Source organism: Macrotis lagotis, chromosome 4, assembly GCF_037893015.1.
Source record: "Macrotis lagotis isolate mMagLag1 chromosome 4, bilby.v1.9.chrom.fasta, whole genome shotgun sequence".
Classification (NCBI taxonomy): domain Eukaryota; kingdom Metazoa; phylum Chordata; class Mammalia; order Peramelemorphia; family Peramelidae; genus Macrotis; species Macrotis lagotis.
Genome location: NC_133661.1, coordinates 88,494,659 through 88,515,658, shown reverse-complemented (window position 1 = coordinate 88,515,658; position 21,000 = coordinate 88,494,659). Strand labels below are relative to the sequence as shown.

At 34.8% G+C, this 21,000-nt stretch overlaps 1 protein-coding gene across 1 annotated transcript in view; it reads left to right on the top strand.

Annotated features, from left to right (window-relative positions):
• The first annotated feature begins 272 nt into the window (after positions 1-272).
• LOC141522691 (scavenger receptor cysteine-rich domain-containing protein DMBT1-like) overlaps positions 273-21,000 on the top strand; it is an 80,872-nt gene continuing 60,144 nt past the window's right edge. The window contains exons 1-7 of the mRNA XM_074236198.1: positions 273-341; positions 1,094-1,391; positions 3,923-3,985; positions 8,673-8,726; positions 10,217-10,279; positions 11,613-11,678; positions 11,767-12,081. Of these exons, the coding sequence (XP_074092299.1) occupies positions 273-341; positions 1,094-1,391; positions 3,923-3,985; positions 8,673-8,726; positions 10,217-10,279; positions 11,613-11,678; positions 11,767-12,081 (928 nt within the window). The remainder of the gene's footprint in view (positions 342-1,093; positions 1,392-3,922; positions 3,986-8,672; positions 8,727-10,216; positions 10,280-11,612; positions 11,679-11,766; positions 12,082-21,000) is intronic.

Here is a 21,000-nt window from a genome sequence, read left to right as displayed (position 1 = left end):
TATATTGCATGTATGTATATATGAAAATAGAAAATCTGTAAAGAGTAAAGCACTTTATTTCTCTGTGCCCATAGGCTCTGAAATCTTAACACCCTTTCCAGGTGGTAAGTCATTTTTTTAATAAATCTGATAAACTTTGATGTGTCATATATTTCTAAATGACTTGCTATCCCTAACATTCAAGGACTCCAAGATTATTTTGCTTTAGAAATATTGTGTACTTGCAGTAGTCATAAAGCACACTCTTTTCTCAATGAGATTATGTATTCTCCATGCTTATGATAAGGCTAGTGGATCTGGAATGCCATCTGTTTGAAACAGTCATTTACTGTTACCATGAGGTAAGTAGAAGTGGGAGGGGGTAAAGAAGAATAATTTGCAAGTGATTAAGAGGTAGTATCTCTAGGGAAGACTTATTTTCCTTCCAATTATAAGGTTGAAGGTTGAATTGAATTCAACAAATGTCTGGGTATATTTAAATTTCTTTGGTCTAAAGAAGCAGGACCAAACAGCTGCTCACAACTTGCTTTTCCCCAAGGAATAAAAGGTACAGGAGCTGTTGAGTGAATTTGCTTCCACTTTAAGACAATAGAAGAATTTGCTTCTTTAATTCTTTGGTTTCCTAGGCAAAAGCTATACACGTTCTACATAAAGCAGGGGTCTTAACCATTTATTGTGTGAGGGATTCCATTAGAAGTTTGAGGAAGCATCTGGACTCCTCAGAATTATGTTTTTAAATGCATAAAATAAAATTCATATGGTTATAAAGGCATATAAATGATGTTGAAATAAAGGTGTAATTTTTTCACACTTAAGTTCATAGACTTTTCTGATATCTATACATAGAGATTCGTCCAGGGACCTTATACTTAGGGCAGCCTCAAGTGACAGTAAGGATTCCTTTTTGAACAAGGATACAAAAGAGAGGTAATGGACAGAGGATGGCTTAAGAAAATAAATGATCTTTTTATTTTTTCCCCAAAATATATGTATGAGGAGAAACATTTAGAAAAAGTTTGTGAATAAATATAGAGTATTTCTTCTCTTAATATTTAACGTATTTGTGTCTTTGAAAGATTGGCCCCAATTGCAGTTAGTGAACGGGTCAGGCAGATGTGCTGGACGTATCGAAGTTTACTACCATGGCCAGTGGGGCAGGGTGTGCGATGATCACTGGGACATGAATGAAGCGGATGTGGTTTGCAGGCAGCTAGGATGTGGGCAAGCCATTGCTGCCCCCACTGAGGCCCTGTTTGGTGAAGGCTCGGGAGAAATTCTTATGGATGATGTGGAGTGTACGGGAAGAGAAAGTTATCTGGGGCAATGTCCCCATGCAGGCTGGTTTCTACATAACTGTGGTCATGGAGAAGATGCCAGTGTTATCTGTTCAGGTAATGTCTCCTTCTTCTCCCAAAGAAATAAATCACTTTCTAAATGCATTTCCCCTGGTCTCTTGAACACATTTTTCCATTATGAAAAATTCCTGATTGTTTGAAATGTGGGGAGAGAAAAACAAAACGGTAGACACAGTTCTTCACCTGGAAAAGCTTGTAATCTAATGAAAGAGAAAAATAAAGGGGAGTTCTTATGACAGTGACCTGAGCTCCACCATCTCTAGTGTATCTCCCTTCTGTGTTCAATGACCCTGAGCAAATCATTTAACTTGAACCTCTCTGAGCCTTTTTCATCTGTAAAATGGGATGAATAATAATACCTACCTCCCAGGGTTGTTGTGAGGCTCAAATGAAATAACATATAAAAATAACTTTGCAAATATTAAAGTGCTATATAAATTATAGCTATTTTATTATTATTATTATTATTATTATCATAATGATGGCAATGATAAAGGCAATAATTAGAAGGATGATTGTGATGATGATTATGATAATGACAATGACGATGATGATGATGATGATGATGATGATGATGATGATGATGATGATGATAAAACCAACAATCTATTTGAGGGGAAATGTTGCATGCACAGATATCTATAGAGTAAAAGAACTCAATAAGTATCTACTATGTTCCAGTCACTGTACTAGGGATTCAGAAAAGAAAAAGTCCTTGTCCATAAGGAGCTTGTTTTTTATTGTGAGCAACCTTGGAGATAGGGAGAGACTGCATGTACATAAGTAACTACAGTATATATACCAAAAGATTCAACAGGGAAAAAAGAAAGATGTGTCCCAAGTGAAATATGACATGAGGTTTGAGGGAAAAAATGATTACCAGCTAACTTAGAGGCAACCAGAGAAGGGTTCATTTGATTTGGGCCCACTATACCATGCCTACTGGAAAGCAAAATAACATTTGGTTTGGTAAAATCAAACAATCCAATACTTTATCCAATCATTTTTATTGAATTTATATCTCCATAGAAATGCTCAATTAAGTATTTTTGCTAGGTAAAACCAGATGTTTCATTTGTTAGGAATTAAATCTTCCCTGAAAGGTAATTGATGAAATAAGGTTTATGCAATAAAAATATTCAGTTATAAGTATTCTCCAGTAGAATGAAAGTTCCTTATGAGCAGGGATCTTAACCTTTGTCTTTGTATCCCTAGTCCTTGCCACACAGTAGTTGCCTAATAAATGATTTCTGATTAATTGGTTGATTATAGAGAATCTTCCATGATGTTCTAAGGCACGGGGGTAAAGTGTTTAATTGTTTATTATATTGTTATTGCTTATATTAACATGAATCAAGAAAGTGCTGTTACACAGTCTATTTCCTTGATTTCATATGTAAGAATCATTTGTAATTGAAACATTTGTTTAAAAAGAACAAACCCACCCTTGTCTAACAATAGATGTCTCCTTTTCCTATGTTGACAGAGGCTGAGTATTTGATGCCTACAAAAGGTAAATTCAATCTTCAATTTTCTTAACATGATATTCTTTCAATATACTTATTACAGTGTTCTCAGGAAGGGAATGTAGGGAAGTATGAGGTGGAAAATATAGTACAAATGATTCCAACTTTAAATGCTATTGTCACATCACTTTAAAGTGATAGGCTTGGCAAGTTTTAGTTATTTCTACAGAGTTATTTCAGCAATCCTGGGCAACTTCAGTAATTCATTTCTTTTTAAAAAAGCAATAATTTTATTCTTTTGATAAAATGGGGATTGTGTCCAACACTTTAAATTTTTTTTAATGTTGAACATACTCCTAAATTAAATATTGTTCTTATTTTTTTAGCAAACACAGCCATGAGTCTGAGTCCCATTCTTCAGAAAACTTCTGGTTCAGAGAATGGTGGTCTCATCAGTCTTCCAACTGCCATTCCATCCTTTCTAATAGTGTAAGAGCAAAGGTTATTGGAGAAATAAAAGGCTTATAGATATAACAGGGAAATATGATAGAAAGCATTGAATGTTGGCAAAAATAGACCTGTTACCCCTACAATGTGTCCCTCTTTGGGAATGCTCCCATTTACCTTATCCTTCTTAATGGACAGGGGGAAAAGATCATTCTCCCCTCTGATCTCTAGTAGGGAGTCACTCTCCATAAATTCTTCCAGTCATAGAAAATGCAATTAGGTCACTTTTTTCTTTAAGTTCTCTTTATTTTATATTTCAATCATTTCTGGGAATAGGCTTTTCTTTTAAAACTCAATATTAAAAGTTCAATTTCTATAAAAAAATTGAGGGGCAGCTAGGTGGCACAGTGGATAGAGCACTGGCCCTGGAGTCAGGAGTACCTGGGTTCAAATCTGACCTCAGACACTTAATAATTTTCTAGCTGTGACGTTGGGCAAGCCACTTAAACCCATTATCTTGCAAAAAAAATGATCAAACTCATTATAAACTATTTCTATATCATTTCTTATTTCTCATTCATCCATCATGATGAGAAAAAAATGTAGCTACTTGAATATTAATAGCTTTGTCTATGGATTTTTTTCCCATTACAGCAGATATTAAATACACAACTCCTCCCTCATCAAGAGATGTTGATGAGTCATCTGAAGAAATAAGTAAGATATTTTTTATGACAACTATCCTTTGCTCTTAAGTATTCCCTTCTGTTATAGAGCAATTAATTTTTTTTACTTGAAATGTTGAACCATATGATTTCTGTCTAGGACCCTGAGGAAACAGAGCTGATAACATTTGGTATATAGACTTTCATCCCTTTGTCGTACTAGAAAACTGACTTTATTTCCAACTAGCAAATGATATAGATGGGAAGATATTCAGAATGGGTTAAAGTGTACTAACCAGGGCAGTTAAGTGGCACAGGGGATAGAGCACTGACCCTGGAGTCAGGAGGACCTGAGTTCAGATTTGCTCTTAGATACTTAATAATTTCCTAGCTATGTGACCTTGGGTGAGTCACTTAACCCCATTGCCTTGCAGAAACCAAAATAAAATAAAAGAAAATAAAAATAAAGTTAACTAACCAAGAGATCTAGAAGATGTTATGTAGCAACCTCTGGACTTAGGGATAAAGCAAGTGCAGTGAACCCACAGTAGAAGTTTGGGCAAGGTATTTTGGCCCCACTAGTGCCCACCTTTGGTCCAGACTTGGGAAAAATTCTCCAGGACTTGGAATATCTTAGATTTATAATGAAAACCACCTGGCTTAGATTTTATATGGAGTAAGCAGTCAGAATGAGAGTATTTGTTATCTTTTTGTTATCCTTTCTTTTTACCAAATCAAATCAAAAATTGAATATCACAAGATGCCATATTTTAAATATAAGAGAATTCATTTCACATTTTATGAATTTTATTATACTACTGGTTTTATGAAAATAGACTGGTTAATAAAGCAAAATAGTGGAGAGATTTTTAAAGTTTATCTCTACCCATAGGTGATGAAAATTTGTCAACCATGGTATCAGGTAAGAGAAGGTTTTTCTAACCATCAAGATATATGACAGAAAAATAAAAGGAAAAACATTTAATTTTTTTTAAATTTAAAAAAAGAAAAGGAAGAACTGCTAAAGATAGATTTTAAAAGGCTGTGCCATTAAAGCTAGTTTTCTTGGTTATACATCCTAGATATTACAAATGAAATGCAAGTTTAAGTAAAATCACTTGTTTTCAATAGTCCTCCCTTAGACACATACACTTGAGGAGAAGATACTGTTGTTATGAAAAAAGGGCAATATTTTCTAATTCTTCTAAGGCATGAAAGTAGTAAAGTCGGGGGGTCATCCAATCCACCATTCTCATTTTATGAAACCTTGATGAGAAAATCAAGGTCCAGTGAGTTTTAAGTAATTGTCCTATGCTCCATAGGTAGGAAATAAAAGTCTGGATTAAAAACCAAGTCTTCTATGACTAAATTCAGTGCTCTTTTTATCTGCATTGTAGAGCCCCTTACATCTTCAAGCCTCAGTTGGACTCAGTGGTCAACTCAAGGTCTCATAGATTTTATTCTTCAGTGCAACAAAGTCAATTTTGCAATGGAGAAAAAAATTTGATTTTTTTTCCTCTATTCAGAAGTTTGGGGGATTTTGGGTTAATTATAGGGTATTAGATATGTTTACAGAACAGTGTTTGAAATCTGTTAAATGGAACATTACAAGATACAGTAGGGATGGCTAAGTGGCATAGTGGACAAAGCACTGGCCCTGGAGCCAGGAGTACCTGGGTTCAAATCCAGTCTCAGACATCCAATAATTACCTAGCCAAGTGGCCCTGGGCAAGCCACTTAACCCTGTTTGCCTTGCAAACCCACCCCACCCCCAAAAAAAGACAGTAAAAATAGTGACTCAAGGAGTAAGAAAAGTAAGAAAGATAATAAAGACAGGGATAGGTGAGTGATGCATAAAAAACAAAACAAAATTATGACTAGGGAAACACCAAGTTCAAGTTCTTATCCCAGACCTGCTACTGTGTTAGTACAAGATCTAAAGCAGTACAGCATAGCTGTATGGTAGAGAAAAGCAATTCCTGCAGGTAAGAGCACAGGGGTATTGGTACCAATCCTATGGCAACTTAAAATCATTCATTTTTGTTCAGTAGTTTCGATTGTGGCTAACTCTTTGTGACTCCATTTGGGGTTTTCTTTGTATAGACACTAGAATGATTCACTATTTCCTTCTCCAGTTCATTTTACAGAGGAGGAAACTGAGGTAAACAGGTTTAAGTGACTTAATCAGCATCATTCAACAAGCAAGTAACTGAGGCTGGATTTGAACTCAGGAATATGAGTCTTCAGACTTCCAGGTCCAACATTCTGGGCACTATGGCACCATCTAACTGTCTTTAAAAAATCAGGGATAATCATCTCTAATGATAATTCCGATTGGATTTTCCAGAAATATCTTCAACTAGATATATCAAAAGTTGAATTCATTTTTTCTCCTCCTCTTTGAAAACTTCTTTTCCAAATCTCCCAGTTTCTGTCAAAGGCACAATTATCCTTCCAATCTCCTAGGTTTATCACCTTGGTATAATCCTCACTCTCTCCCAGGAGATCCAGTCCATTGCCAAATCTTTTCATTTCCACATTCACAATATTTCATAGATGATAACTTCTCACTCCCACAGCTGCTATCTCTAGTTCAATGCCGCAACACCTGTCTAAGATTATTGCAGCAACCTCCTAATTCAACTCCCTACCTCAAGTCTCCCTCCACTACAATCCATCCTAAACATCACTGCCAACATATTTTTCCTTAAACATAAATCTGATGTGACTCTCTCACTTAAGCAAATTCTTTTGCCTTTGGGAGAAAAATAGGAATGTTTCTTTTTTTTAATGTTTCTTTTATTATGGCACTTTGCCATCCATTTAACCTGACCACTTCTTAGTACTCACAAATGACGTTCCACCTTGTAACTCTAGGTCTTTACCCTGGCTAGTCCACATGCCTGAGATTTTCTGTCTCTTTTTAACTTCCATTTCATCAGGTCTTCTTCGTTCTTTAAGTTCTATCTACTATGATCTACTATATCTAGCTTCTAGTTGTAGTACTATCTTCCACTTTAACCATTTCCTGGTGCCTCTCCCCTCAACTGCTAATCTCTCAAATACGGTGCATTTCACTACTTTGCCCATGTTTGTATTAATTAATGCTCTATTTATGTAATTTACATTTATACATGTACTTGCTGCTTCCCCTACTTAAATGTAAGCTTTTTAGAGGTAGAGATTGTTTTGTTCTTTGTATTTGTACTCCCAAGGTCTAGCATAGTGGCTTGAGGTACAGTGAATAGAGCCTGGATTCAGGAAGGGCCAAATTCAAATCTAGCCTCAAACACTCCTTAGCTGTGTGACCTTGGGCAACTTCCTTAATCCCTATTTGCTTCAGTTTCTCATCTGTAAAATGAAGTTACATAGGGAAAGCAAATAACAAACCATTTCTGTATCCTTGCTAAGAAAACCTCATAGACAAAAATCAATGAGATCATGGAGAACTGAACACAACTGAACCACAACAAATAAATATTTGCTTAATTGATTGATGTTGACCCTTAAGCTTATCACCATAAACCTACCACTTGGCAATAAACCAATGCAATAAAGAAGAAAGAACAAGGAAGGACCATCAGTATAACAAGGCAAATATGTATATATAATATATATATATACACAGCTATATAAAGTAGATGTCTTCCTATGTATATATCTGTACATGTATAATTGTATGTGAACTCTACCGAAACACTTAGCTCTTCTCTCTTTCCATTCCCCTCCCCTCAGGAAAGGCAACCAATGCTGTGGTGCTTTTAAGATCATACCTTTTCTATGTTAACTATTGGAGCCTATCATACTACTACTGCAGCAAATGACCTTGTGCAAATTACTTTCTCTTTTTGTACCTCACTTTTCTCAATTGTAAAGCAAAGGAGCTTAACAAAGTGATCTCTAAAGTAATCTTTGATGTTTTTAAATTTTGATGCTTTAAAAATGTTTAATTGATAAGAAAGGTGAAATTATTTCCCTATCCATAATCAATATTTACTTCAGCTATTGTTCTTCAGAGAAATTAAGAGTTATTGTTGTTAGACACAGAGTAAGAATCATCAATGAAAGTTATGACCTTAGCAAGACAGATGAAAAAAGGCCCCAGAAAATCCTAGTAGTCAGAATATATAAACTCACTGCTTGGAAGGAGTCCCTAATCCTTTCTGAGAGATTTCTAAGTGCCAACTTTGGTAAAACAGATATGTGATATGTTGCCTACACAAATCCTTAGTCAAAACTGGACACAGGGCGCACCTAGGTGACACAGTGGATAGAGCACTGGTCCTGGAGTCAGGAGTACATGGGTTCAAATCTGGCCTCAGACACTTAATAAATACCTAGCTGTGTGGCCTTGGGCAAGCCACTTAACCCCATTGCCTTTGCATTGCCTGGCAAAAAAAAAAAACACTGGACATAGAATCTAAGAGAGAATGAGGTCTTAGATAAGGACCTGAAGAAGTATTTCAAAACTGAAGTAGAAGCCTGGAGACTGACTAGATCTTAAGGCTCATTGGGCCAGGAGTGATCTATTATCACGTATCTAGAATGTAATATCACTTAAAAATCATAGTATTTTCTATTGTGTCCTTTTTTTTCATGGAGTGAAGTTCAAATATTCCTCAAACTTAAAGTGCTCCGTATGTAGCAAAATATCTCCAGTTAATAAAATTGAAGATTTTACATTTTTCTTCATCAAGGTGAGAGTTTATTCATTATTAACAGCCATTTTCTTTATTTAGTCCTACCAGCTGCCTTCTCAACTCCTTCATCACCAGTAGTTGCTGACCATTCAGGTAAACTATCCAATAGGAGCTGGTAATTGAAAAATCATTAACAGGTGCCTTTCTGATCCTTACACATGTAAACAATTAGGAAATAGAATGAAAGTCGTGGCTCATTTTTATTTATTGTGCCTACTATAGTTCCTATGTAAGGTTGTCCAATAAGACAACTATCATTAACTAAAGTGAAAGGAAAACTGGATAAATTCAGTACAAGATATAAAGGACCATTAGAAGATTTTAGAGGAAGGTGAGATCATTTCCAGCTAAAAGGTAAAAAAAGGAAGATTTGATGAAGAAGGTGGTACTTGATCTGTGCTTCTAAAAACTGGCACATATTTAATAAGCATGAGTATACGGGAAAGGGGCACTCCACAAAGAAGGAACAGCTTGAACAAAAGCATGAAGATTTATTCAGGGAAAGGTGAAAATTCCAGTTGGACTGTAACATAAAGAATGTGAAACAAGGTAATGGGACATTGGTATGGAAAGGTGATTGGACCTGCCTTCAATATGGTTTGTGTTCTGCCTTAAGAAGGAAGGTCCTGCCTTCAACCTAAGTCTAGGGAATTGAGGCCTTATCCACCAAACAAAAGAGAATCATTACAGATTTTTTAAAGGGTGGTATAATGATCAAATCATCAAAACTGTTTTTAGTAATATTTCTATGACAGAAGAGCATAGTATTTTGATTACTTGGATACTCTTGAGGGTCACCAAAGATGAGAAAGCCTAAAAGGAAAAAAGATGGCTTGTATTCCTTCACTAAAAAACTTTCTGCATTAAGTATTTGTCACTAGTTGCTTTTATCCATTATCTAGAAAACTTGACCTGGTTGCTAGAATTTTACTGCTATACAGCATTAAACTATATGATTCTCAATCTTATATATTTATGGATTTAAGTCACTGAAAAATGAAAATACAAAATTAATGAGATTCCTCACCTGTTATCTAGTCAAAGAATAAAGGCATTATATATCATCTTGAGCAGTCTGTTTGCTCTATGGAACTCTAACTCTTTAATACTCCATCAGAGTGGTGACTGTCCAGTGATGGAGACTAAATCCCATCTATATCTGCCCATTCTGTGCAACTCTGTCCATGACTTCCTGTAGGTTCTGGAAATGCTTATATTTTGAATGAACACATTTATAGATCATTGAATTCCCTTTCTGGATTGATGGATCAAATGACAATTCATGTTTCTATGGACACAGTTTACAAAGTCCTCTCCTGATGACCTTATGACATAAAATTACCATTATTATATCCCCTATTTACTGAGTTGTAAATTGAAAGTCGAAAATTTAGAAAAACTAAGTCATAAAGTCATATGGATTATAATTATGGAGCAGAGTTGAAACACAAATCTGTCATATTATTCTAAATCCAAAGATCTTTTGCCTACAAAACATTGCCTCATGTATGTTAAGTAACTGTATTCATCTGTTGGAAGTGAATAGTATCAATATTTAAATATTCATTCTGATATTTTTATAGCACCATCAATCGAAGATTCACATCCTTCATCACCAGAAGCCTTTTATACAAATATGCCTTCAGGTATGGCACTATGAGGAAATAAGCATAACTGCTTATTTAATGTATTAAATTACACTTAAATCATAATAATGGTGGAAGAAACTCATTAAAAATATAAACTATTTAATTACCACTGATGTAGTTACTTAAGATGAAAGACTGAGAGAAAAGACACTAAGACCCTTAAGATAATTCTAGCTTCAGTCTACTCTCTAAATCTTTTAAGGTAGTTTTTCATCTAAAATCTACATACAATCTAGAAATTCTTAATTTTTTTGTATTATGGATTCCTTTGGCAGTCCAGTGAAGCCTATTGACCCCCTTCTCAGAATAATCTTGTTAAATGCAAAAAAATAAAATGCATTGAATTACAAAGATAAAAAATTATATTTAAATAGCTACAAAAATATTTTAAATGAATTTGTAGACTCTCAGGTCAAGAATTCCTATCTTTGGCTATTTAAAGTTTTATTATGGGGCGGCTAGGTGGCACAGTAGATAGAGCACCAGCCCTGAATTCAGGAGTACCTGAGTTCAAATCCGACCTCAGACATTTAATAATTACCTAGCTGTGTGGCCTGGGGCAAGCCACCTAACCCCATTTGCCTTGCAAAAAACCTTAAAAAAAATAAAGTTTTATTATCATACACTGTGGTACTCTGTAGCTCCCAAACCTCAACTGTTCATATCTATATATAAAAAGAGATAATCTTGTTTTCACTTCATGCCTATTTGACTGAATCATAGAATCTTAGAGTTGGGAATGATCTTAGAAATCAATTAATTTAATTTCCTACTAGATGAAGAAATCAATTCTTGACATCTTTATTGACCAAAGAGTCTCTACTTGAACATTTCTATTGGTGGGGAAATAAAAAAATATCTTTTCTTTTGGGTAAGGTTCAAGACTTTGAAAGTTCTTTGTATTTAATAAAAAAAAATCTGTTTGTATATAAAGATCAATATTGTCCTAATTTTTCTCTTCTGAGCATATAAAATATATATAATATTACTCCTACATAATGGCCCTTCCAATATTTGAAGGCATAGTTATAATGCCCTACTTGTATTACTTCTCTAAAAGTCTGAATATTCTTGTTTTTTCTACCGTTGTATAATAATTTTAATAGTTCTAATTATTAAAAATCACTTTTTTTATTTTAAGCCAAAATCTCTGAATTTTTAATTGGTTTCATATCAAACTAGAGTATGGTGCTTCTTTGATAGAACTATCTCCCATATCAATATACATAGATAGGGATAATTGTGTTCCTTACCTAGATTGCTGGGTTAGATAAATAAACTCCTTCCCTTTCAAGGTAAACGGTAGCCAAGCTTTTTAATTTTATTTCAGTACTACCTGTTGCAGATTCAAATCCTCCTTCACCAGGAATTCTTGATAATTCAATTCCAGATTCAGGTGAGTCTCTATGTACCAGTTGGTGCAATAATAAATGAATACAATGTCTTTCACATGCTAACCTTAATCATTGTTGTGTCTTTAAAAGACAAGTCTCCAGTGAGACTAGTAAATGGGACAGGAAGATGTTCAGGTCGAGTGGAAGTTTACTACCAAGGAACCTGGGGGACCGTGTGTGATGACCATTGGGAGCTGAAGGAAGCAGGTGTGGTGTGCAGGCAGCTCGGCTGTGGGCAGGCTCTCTCAGCCCTCCATGGGGCCCACTTTGGCCCAGGCTCAGGGAAAATTCTCCTGGACAATGTACAGTGCATTGGAGGGGAAAGTCACCTGTCTCAGTGCTCCCATGATGCCTGGTTCACCCACAACTGTGGTCACAGAGAAGATGCCAGTGTTATCTGTGCAGGTGAGTATTTTTTCTTGTCTCTTTAAAGCTCATCCTTTGTATGGACCAGGCTCATAGCTTTAGAGATATCCTGGAAAACAAACTGGTTGATGAATAAACATGATGATTATAGCTATTTTAATTTCTCTATCGATAGGTGATGAGAATCCAACAACTATTTTATCAGGTAGTCCAATGAAGTTATTGTTTTTCTTGATAAATTTTGTGTCTAAATACCTAAGTGTAGGAAATAAAAAAATATCTAGAATGCTAATATGTTTAACTCTATATATCTTTTACAGAAAAATCTATAATAATAAAATTTCATATAACTATGATGTAGTTTTAAGATGAATAGGCTTTTCTTTGTAAAATGCAAAAATCAGAATTCCATAACCTAATAATTCTCTAAAAAAAAATGAGTAAACCTTTTTTAAAACATATGGATCATATTAGACATTTGGATTCATAGTTAACTTCCAATGGTTTTGTTAATGGAGTGCTAGGATAAACAAACCAAAACAGCAACTAATCCAAATAATCTCTAGTATTTAGCTTTGGGTAGCATATTTCTAAAAAATTTTCCATTATATATACATTCCAAGTTATATTTTGATTAATATTAAAACATTCATTTGCAAACTCAAATCATGAATCATATGACAAAGTTGGGAAGTATCTAAAACTTAAGGTATTTATTCCTAGAAAGGCTTTGGGGCTAAAATGTAAATTTAATTCAAAAAAATTTATAAGATACTTAAATCGAATTGACTGTTTTGGAGTTGTACCAAATTATCATTGATTTCTGACTATATATGTAATTAAATTTTGTCCACTTGACCCACTCAACAGTAATATCAACTGTACTATGAACATCTTATATCAACTTGCATTGTCCTGTTATTGATCCTGTTAGATTTATTCTCCATATCAACTGTGACCTTCTTTTCCATGACCACTGCCAATAGGATAGTCAGGATGACCTGAGTTCAGGTAGTTCCTCTGACATATACTGGTTATATGACCTTTGGCAGTTCTTCTAAACTCTTAAAGTCCCAGACCTTTCTCTGGGATGTTAGAAAATAACCCATCTACATTAGTAGAGGGAATTTCTATACCAAAACTTCCCCATATCCATGAAATCACAGGTCTACAACCATCTACCCCTAGAAAAGTATTATTATTCCATGAGCTCATTTCCACTCACCTAGATTATTGCCTTTGTCTTTTTCCAAGTCTTCTCATGACCAATCTCTCTCTTCCTCCTCCCTCCAATCCATCTTTTGTACCAAAATATGACTCTGTTTAATTCTGGTGATGCTTTATTGTCGCAACATTCAAATTTCTCTTGTTGCCTTTCAATATCCTTTACAACAAAGCATGAGCTGTCTTTCCAACCTTCTTGAGTTCTAAACTACTTATGGCAGTGAAGAAGTGGAGTGGAAAGAGCTCTGGGCTGGGAGTGGACAGAGCTCTGGGCTGGGATCAGCTTCAGATCCTTACTTAGCTATAAAATCCTGACCAAGTCATTTAACTTTTGCTTGCTTCAGTTTCCTCAAATGTAAAGTAGGGATGATAAAATTGCCTACTTTCTAGAATTCTTGTCAGGATCAAATGAAATAATATTTTTAAGTGCTGAGAAATGTCTGCAAATATAAGTACTTATTAAATTCTTATTGCCTTTGTTCTGCTCTCCAACCAAGCCGGATGAATCTCTGTCAGAAAGCACATTACTTTTTTTTTTTACCTTTGGTCAAACTATTCCCTGTGTTTGGAGAATGCTCTCTCCCTTTCTTCATTTGCTGGATATCCTACCAATCCCTTAATGCCAGTCTCAAATGCTACCTTTACAAAAGTCTTATTTGGGAAGGTCCTTTCTTATAGTTTACATTTTATTTTTTTCAACTTTCTTATACATTTAACTATTACATTTTTGTATTGGTGTCAACCCCTTCTCCTATTTTGTCATTAAGATACTGAGAGTAGTGACCATGACTATTAAAAACTTTACACCTGCTTCATAAGCTGTTCAATAGGTCCTTACCACATGCTTAATGCTGTTATTGTTTTGTTGCTGTAGCAGTACCATGGAATAATCTCTCCTAATGTTTTTGTGAACAGTTTCAATAATTTAGAGCATGATGCAATATGATTAGGTAGATTTGGAATTGAATCTGACTGAATAGTCATCTACCATGTCAATTAGGTATTCTAATGGAGTGCCCCAAGAATCTATCTTTGACCCTCTTCTATTTAATTTTTTTCATTGAGGTAGATAAATGCATAACTGGCATGCTTCTCCAACTTTTGTTTGCCAACAGGTATAGTTAATACGTGAATTGCAGAATAAGAATCCAAAATCTCTCAGTAGGATGAATCAAAAATTAAATTTAAAGATAAATGTAAAATTATACACTTGGATAACTAAAATCAACTTGAAAACTATAGAATGAGAGTAACATGATTAAATAACAGTTTACCCAGAAAAGAACTAAGGATTTCATTGTAATACAAGCCCCATTTTGGTTGTAATTTTACAACCCTAAAAAGTTAGGGCAACTAGGTGTCACAGTAGATAGAGCACTGGCCCTGGAGTCAGGAGTACCTGAGTTCAAATCCAGCCTCAGACACTTAATAATTACCTAGTTGTGTGGCCTTGGGCAAACCAATTAATCCCATTTGTCTTGCAAAAAAAACCAAAAAAAAGAAAAAGTGAAAAAAAATTTTACCTGGTATTAAAGACAGCCAGATCTAGGACTAGAAAAAGTAATTATCCTATTGTACTTTGCATATTTCAGATCACGTATAAGGTACAGGTCTCAAACACGTAGTGCACGGACTACAAACAACCTACAACTTTCCCAGTACAGCCAGAACCAAATTAAAATGTAATTGGGATATCCTTAACCAAGTAAATAAAAAGATAACAAATGCAAATAATATTACATTTTTAAAACTAATGCAATATGTGATCAATAGGGATCTATGCAGAGTTCAGTGACCCCCTAATTCTATTAAAGTTTGACACCACTGGTCTAGAGCATTGTGTTCAATTCTGTTGCTACATTTTAGAAAGAACACTCATAACCTAGTGAGTATTAAGAAGAAGGAATCCAAAATGGTGAAAGAAATACAGGTGATCTCATTACAAAATTGATAAGAGAGGATTTATAAAGGATGGAAAAGAGAAAGTTGGATTAACTTGTTGTTATTGGCCCCAGATCTAAGCAGAACTAAGAGCAAAAAGTTCAGAATGTATGTAGACTGGTTGTAAGAAACTTGCCTTCCTAATTACAGCTATCCAAACCTTAAAAGGTAATGGGTTCACTGGTATTCATTTTATGGAATCCAGCTGGCCAGCTGGGAGACTTTTAGTCCAGGAATCCAAAAGGATCCCTTTTGAGGCAAGGATTTATTGGATGATCTCCATTCTAATATTCTTTTATTCAGGGGGGAAGTTATGTAGAGTAGTAGATAATCACCTCTAGAGTCAAGAAGAGTTCTCTTTGTTGGTTCAAATCTGACCTTAGATACTTACTAGTTGTGTGTCCCTGGGCAAGTCACTTAACCCTGTTTGCCTCAGTTTCCTCATCTATAAAATGAGCAGGAGAAGTAAATGCCAAATCACTATAGTATCTCTACCAAGAAAACCCCCAAATTGGATTATGAAGGGTTGGTCATGACTGAAATGATTGAACAACAACAATGGAATAAAATGAAGATAATGATAACTCTCATCATAGAATCACAGAATATTAGAGATATAAATGGGGCAATAGAACATCTAGTCTAATCCGTTCACTTTGTGGACAAGAACACTGAGACTCTGGGAAATTAGTCATTTGCTTAGGTTACATACCTAGTTAGTTGTAGAGTGCAATTTATATTAGGGAAAGCCTAATGGTTACAAGGTAGACCATCATCCTCCAAGACTGTGATATATGAGATGGAATTTTAGATACTTATAACATTTGTTCCGGTAACTTTCCTTAAAAGTTTTCACAGCAAGCAGAAATATTATATTAGGATGCTGTTGGGGATGGGGGAATTGGGGGGAAGTTCCAAACTTATCATGAGAAAATTTGGTCACCAATACTGACTTCTCCATTTTACTAGCCTATGACCTTGGGCAACTCATTTAGCCACCATGAGTCTCAGCTATCTCTGTAAAATGGTAATGATACTTTATAATCTATTTCATAATCCTGAAAAAAACACTTTATGGCTGTACAATTTTATATAAATATAATTAATTATTATCCTTATTATTGCTATATTTTGCTCCCAAAGCTGACAAAATCATGTTAATCTCTAAGACATACTGACTGGATCCAGTACCCATTTATGTTATTTCACCTCAACTGGGTTCTCAAAAATCAGCTAGAACACAGCCAACCATGTTCAATATGCTGGCTACCAGGTCAATCTCTGAGAAAAAACTTTCTTTCATTTTCTGACTGTGTTTCCCTGAATGAAAATTGCTACACTGTGTTGTAATTATTGTGCTTTCTCTCTGGATATGTTTCCATTAACTTGAGATAAATGGATTCTCCTGATTCTCTGAGTCAAATACGCAGGGTTAGTACAGTGGAAAATGAATGTGTTATGCTTCATGAATACATCATCATCATTTTTATGAACACAGGAGAATGGCCTCCTGTGAGACTAGAAAATGGGACAGGAAGATGTTCAGGTCGAGTGAAAGTTTACTACCAAGGAACCTGGGGGACTGTGTGTGATGACCATTGGGAGCTGAAGGAAGCAGGTGTGGTGTGCAGGCAGCTCGGCTGTGGGCAGGCTCTCTCAGCCCTCCATGGGGCCCACTTTGGCTCAGGCTCAGGGAAAATTCTCCTGGACAATGTGCAGTGCAGTGGAGGGGAAAGCCATCTGGCACAGTGTTCCCATGATGATTGGTTCACCCACAACTGTGGTCACAAAAAAGATGCCAGTGTCATCTGTGCAGGTGAATAAATATTCCCTCACTTAAAACCTCAAATCTCATGCTTCAAAGAGACTATTCACAGTTCACTAGGTAGAAGACAATGGTCTGTTCCAGTAATAATTGATGATAACATGTTCTGAAAGACTAAGTCCTATGCCTTCATGAAAATGTATGCTCTGTATATTTTCTTGCTATGGTAGCCAAGATATTCAGTTCTTTATTGATTTTCAAATTCTATCTAAAAATCCAGAAGCCTCATTTATCTAAATAATCTGTTATCATTACTCTAAAACAGAGTATGGGAAGGAATGATAGGGATGATTTTATTTTTCTTCCAAAAAAGTCATTATTTAAAAATTATACATTTTCTGAATATTTCATATTTAACAAGTCAATTACCAACTATGGTAGGAAATTTATAAAGCAACTTTGGAATAGTATAAAGAATTTAACAAAGATAATATAAGAAACTTTTTGATACATAGAAAGAAAATAGTTCCTGTCCTCAAGGTGAAAACATTCTGATGTTACCAGTAAAAGTCTTAGAACTCTATATGCCTTTCATACAAAGTTGGTTCACACAAAGACACTGGACCTCAAAAAATACCAAAGGATGGACAGCTTCAAATTAAAGCAATTTGGATGAATATTGGATAAGGGACATAGGATCTGCATTAGACTCATGATGAACTACAGAAAGCCCTCCCTCTGTCACATACTACTTACATGTCTATGGATAAGAGTCTTCATACAGCTTGCAACTTAAAAAATAAATCACCAAATTATATCAGTGAAAGAAACTTTCACATTTTGCTTTTTGTTAAAAAATGAAAGGAAGCAAATTTTGTATTACATAATACTAATTGTTTCCCACCCATACAAGAAATACATGTTCATCTCTTTTCTTTGGAACCAAACTCTGCCATTATTAACCAACATTACACTTATTATTTTGTGGTTTCTATTTTTGTTACTTTAGTCATTGTGCATTTTGCCTTTATGTTTCTGCTTATTTTCTTTATACCATTTCATGCTGAATATCTTCCCATTTATCTCTGTAGTCATCATATTTACTTTTTCTTTCTGCAGAGTAATATCCCACTATATTTCCATTCCATACCTTGTTTAGTCATTCTCTAATCTATGGACTTCTACTTTGTTTCCAATTATTTTTCTATGGCAAAAACAGTGTTGCTGTAAATATTTTTGGTGCTTATGGAACCTTTCTTTTTAGAATTTAATTCTGTGATAGGAGAGCAAAAATCTTAGGATCAAAGAATTTGGACATTTTAGTTATTTTCTAATTCCAGATTGCTTTGCAGAATAGTTACTGTAATTCACAACTCCACCAGAGAAGTATCAATGGATTTTTATGAAACCCTTTCAATACTGATTATTGCCATTTCTTGTCATCTCTATTTAAGTTATTTAATGTAGAATGAAACATCAAAATTATTTTGATTTTTTATTAGAAATATAAAGAATTCTTTCAACATCATTGTTAAAAGTTACAAATCTCTTATGAATTGTTTTTAACCCATTGGACACTAGTTTCTTATCTTCTATATTTGTACTCACCATATATATTATATATACCTGAACATATACCTGCACACATAAACACATATAATTTAAAAAAGACTTAGATTCTAAAGTTTTTCCCAAATTGATCATTTCTCTTCTTCTCAATGTTAGTTTTTCCATGAAAAAACTCTTAAAGTACATGTAATGAAAATTATCTTTTAACTTTTCATTCTTGCTTTCTGAAGTAATTAGATAATATGATCAACTTATAATCTGAGAACTTGATTATCCATCTCATAACTTAGAGGCATTAGAGTATCAGTACACAAATATCTCACCTAGATAGAATATCAGAATATTACAAATATTGAGAGAAGGCTAAAAGTTTCAATCATTCATTTTTGCTTCCTATTTCAAAAAAAACAATGATTTAATGATCTGTTCTCTAACAAATAAAAACAGAATCTTCCTCCTTATTATCATCATCTTCACTGTCAATATCAATGTCAGCATTACCAACATTATCAGCTATAAAAATTTCTAATTCATCAGGTAAATACAAATGTGCATATGGATTCAAATATACATTGTTACTTTAATAAAAAAGTCATTTTTCTTGTGATTTTGCATATACTAAGAGAAATATTCAGACAAAAAATGAAAATATTCAGACAAATTATACTTAAAAATCAGGATGATTGGTGTGGTGGTAGTGTGGGAAGAGGGAAGAGAAGAGATTAGAAAAATAATATGGAGATATAATTAGCACATTCTGACAAATGATTGGGTTAGGAAGATGAGAAAGTATGAAGAACTAACAATGATTTCAAAGTTAGGCATTTGGGGTATTGGAAGGAAAGGAAAGTGAGGAAGACTTGTGGGTTTTAAGAAAAAGAAAATTCTGTTTTAAAATGTTGAGATGGAGACACTGAGATAAAAACTATCCAATAGGCACCTGGTAAAGCAAATTTTGAATTCATAAAGAAGATATACATGAGACATTTCCATAAATTTGATGGAAGAAAAAGAAAATAAATGGGGGGGGGAGGCCTGGAGTATATATATGCCTAAAGGGAAGGACATGGATGATGATCTTGCAAAGGTAACAGAAGGAACAATCATGTAGGAAAAGAATCACTAGAGAGGAATGCTATAAAAACCCTGGGAGAAAGAGGAAATACAAATAGAGAGTGGTTACAGCAGGGTTAAATTCTGCAGAGAGGTGAAGAAAAAAAGTAATGTGAAAAGGTTAAAAGGTTTTTAGATTCAGCAAAGAAGAGATCATTTGTAAGCTTGGCTAAACCAATTTCTATTTATGTTCAAATTGTGTTCAACTCTTCACGACCCTATTTGTGGTTTTCTTGACAAAGAAATTCCCAAATGGTTGCCATTTTCTTCTCCAGATCATTTTACAAATGAGGAAATTAAGGGAAAAGAGGGTTAAGTGACTTGACCAAGGTCACACAACTAGTAAGTATATCAAGCTGGATTTGAACTCTGGTCCTCTTTATTCCAGACCCAGGGTTCTGTCACTGAACCACAACTAAAAAACAAAGTTTAAAGATAATTAAGATGGTTGAGGAGTAAATGGACTGTGTAGAAGTGGAACCAAAGAGTGTAAACAAACTCTCTTGGGAGTTTATCTGTGCTAGAGAAGCAATTTATAGGATAGTTTGAAGTAATAGTATGACTAATTGAAAATTTTCTAAGGATGGGGATGATCAGAATACATTTGGGAGGCAGATGGGAAGTACCAAGCAGTCCCAGAATAAATAATATGACTTTGTAAGAAAATGAACTTCATTTCTTAAAAACTGGAGAAGAGGAGCAGCTAGGTGGTGCAGTGGGGGCGGCTAGGTGGCACAGTGGATAGAGCATCGGCCTTGGAGTCAGGAGTACCTGAGTTCAAATCCGGCCTCAGACACTTAATAATTACCTAGCTGTGTGGCCTTAGGTAAGCCACTTAACCCCATTGCCTTGCAAAAACCTAAAAAAAAACAAAAAAAAAACTGGAGAAGAGAGAATGGGAACTGATCCTGAAATGATTTTATGTGTAGCACTGGGGGGGAAAAGGATTTCAATAATTAATGCCTCAGTTGAATTGGAATAGTATGATGGAAGGTCCATTGTTAAGATATGCTTTGGTAGCTTGAGAAAGTAGTTTGGAGCAGATACCATAAATAATATAATAGCAATCAATCAGAGAAAACTGAAAGCATTAAAATTTATTTTTACAAATGGAAATCAGGAGAAATGGGTCCTCTCATATGTGATTAGAAGCAGACATGCCACATGGCAGAAGGTAGTGGTAACCTAGGTTTGAGGTTTAGAAAGGGATGAGTAGAAATGAGTCAAGAGGCAAAGTGATTCAAGGGTAGAGGATAGAGTGATACTGAACTGCTTTACTACATTCTCAGGCTATTAAGGGAAGGGCAGCTAGGATGCCCAGTAGATAGAGCACTAGCCCTGGAGTC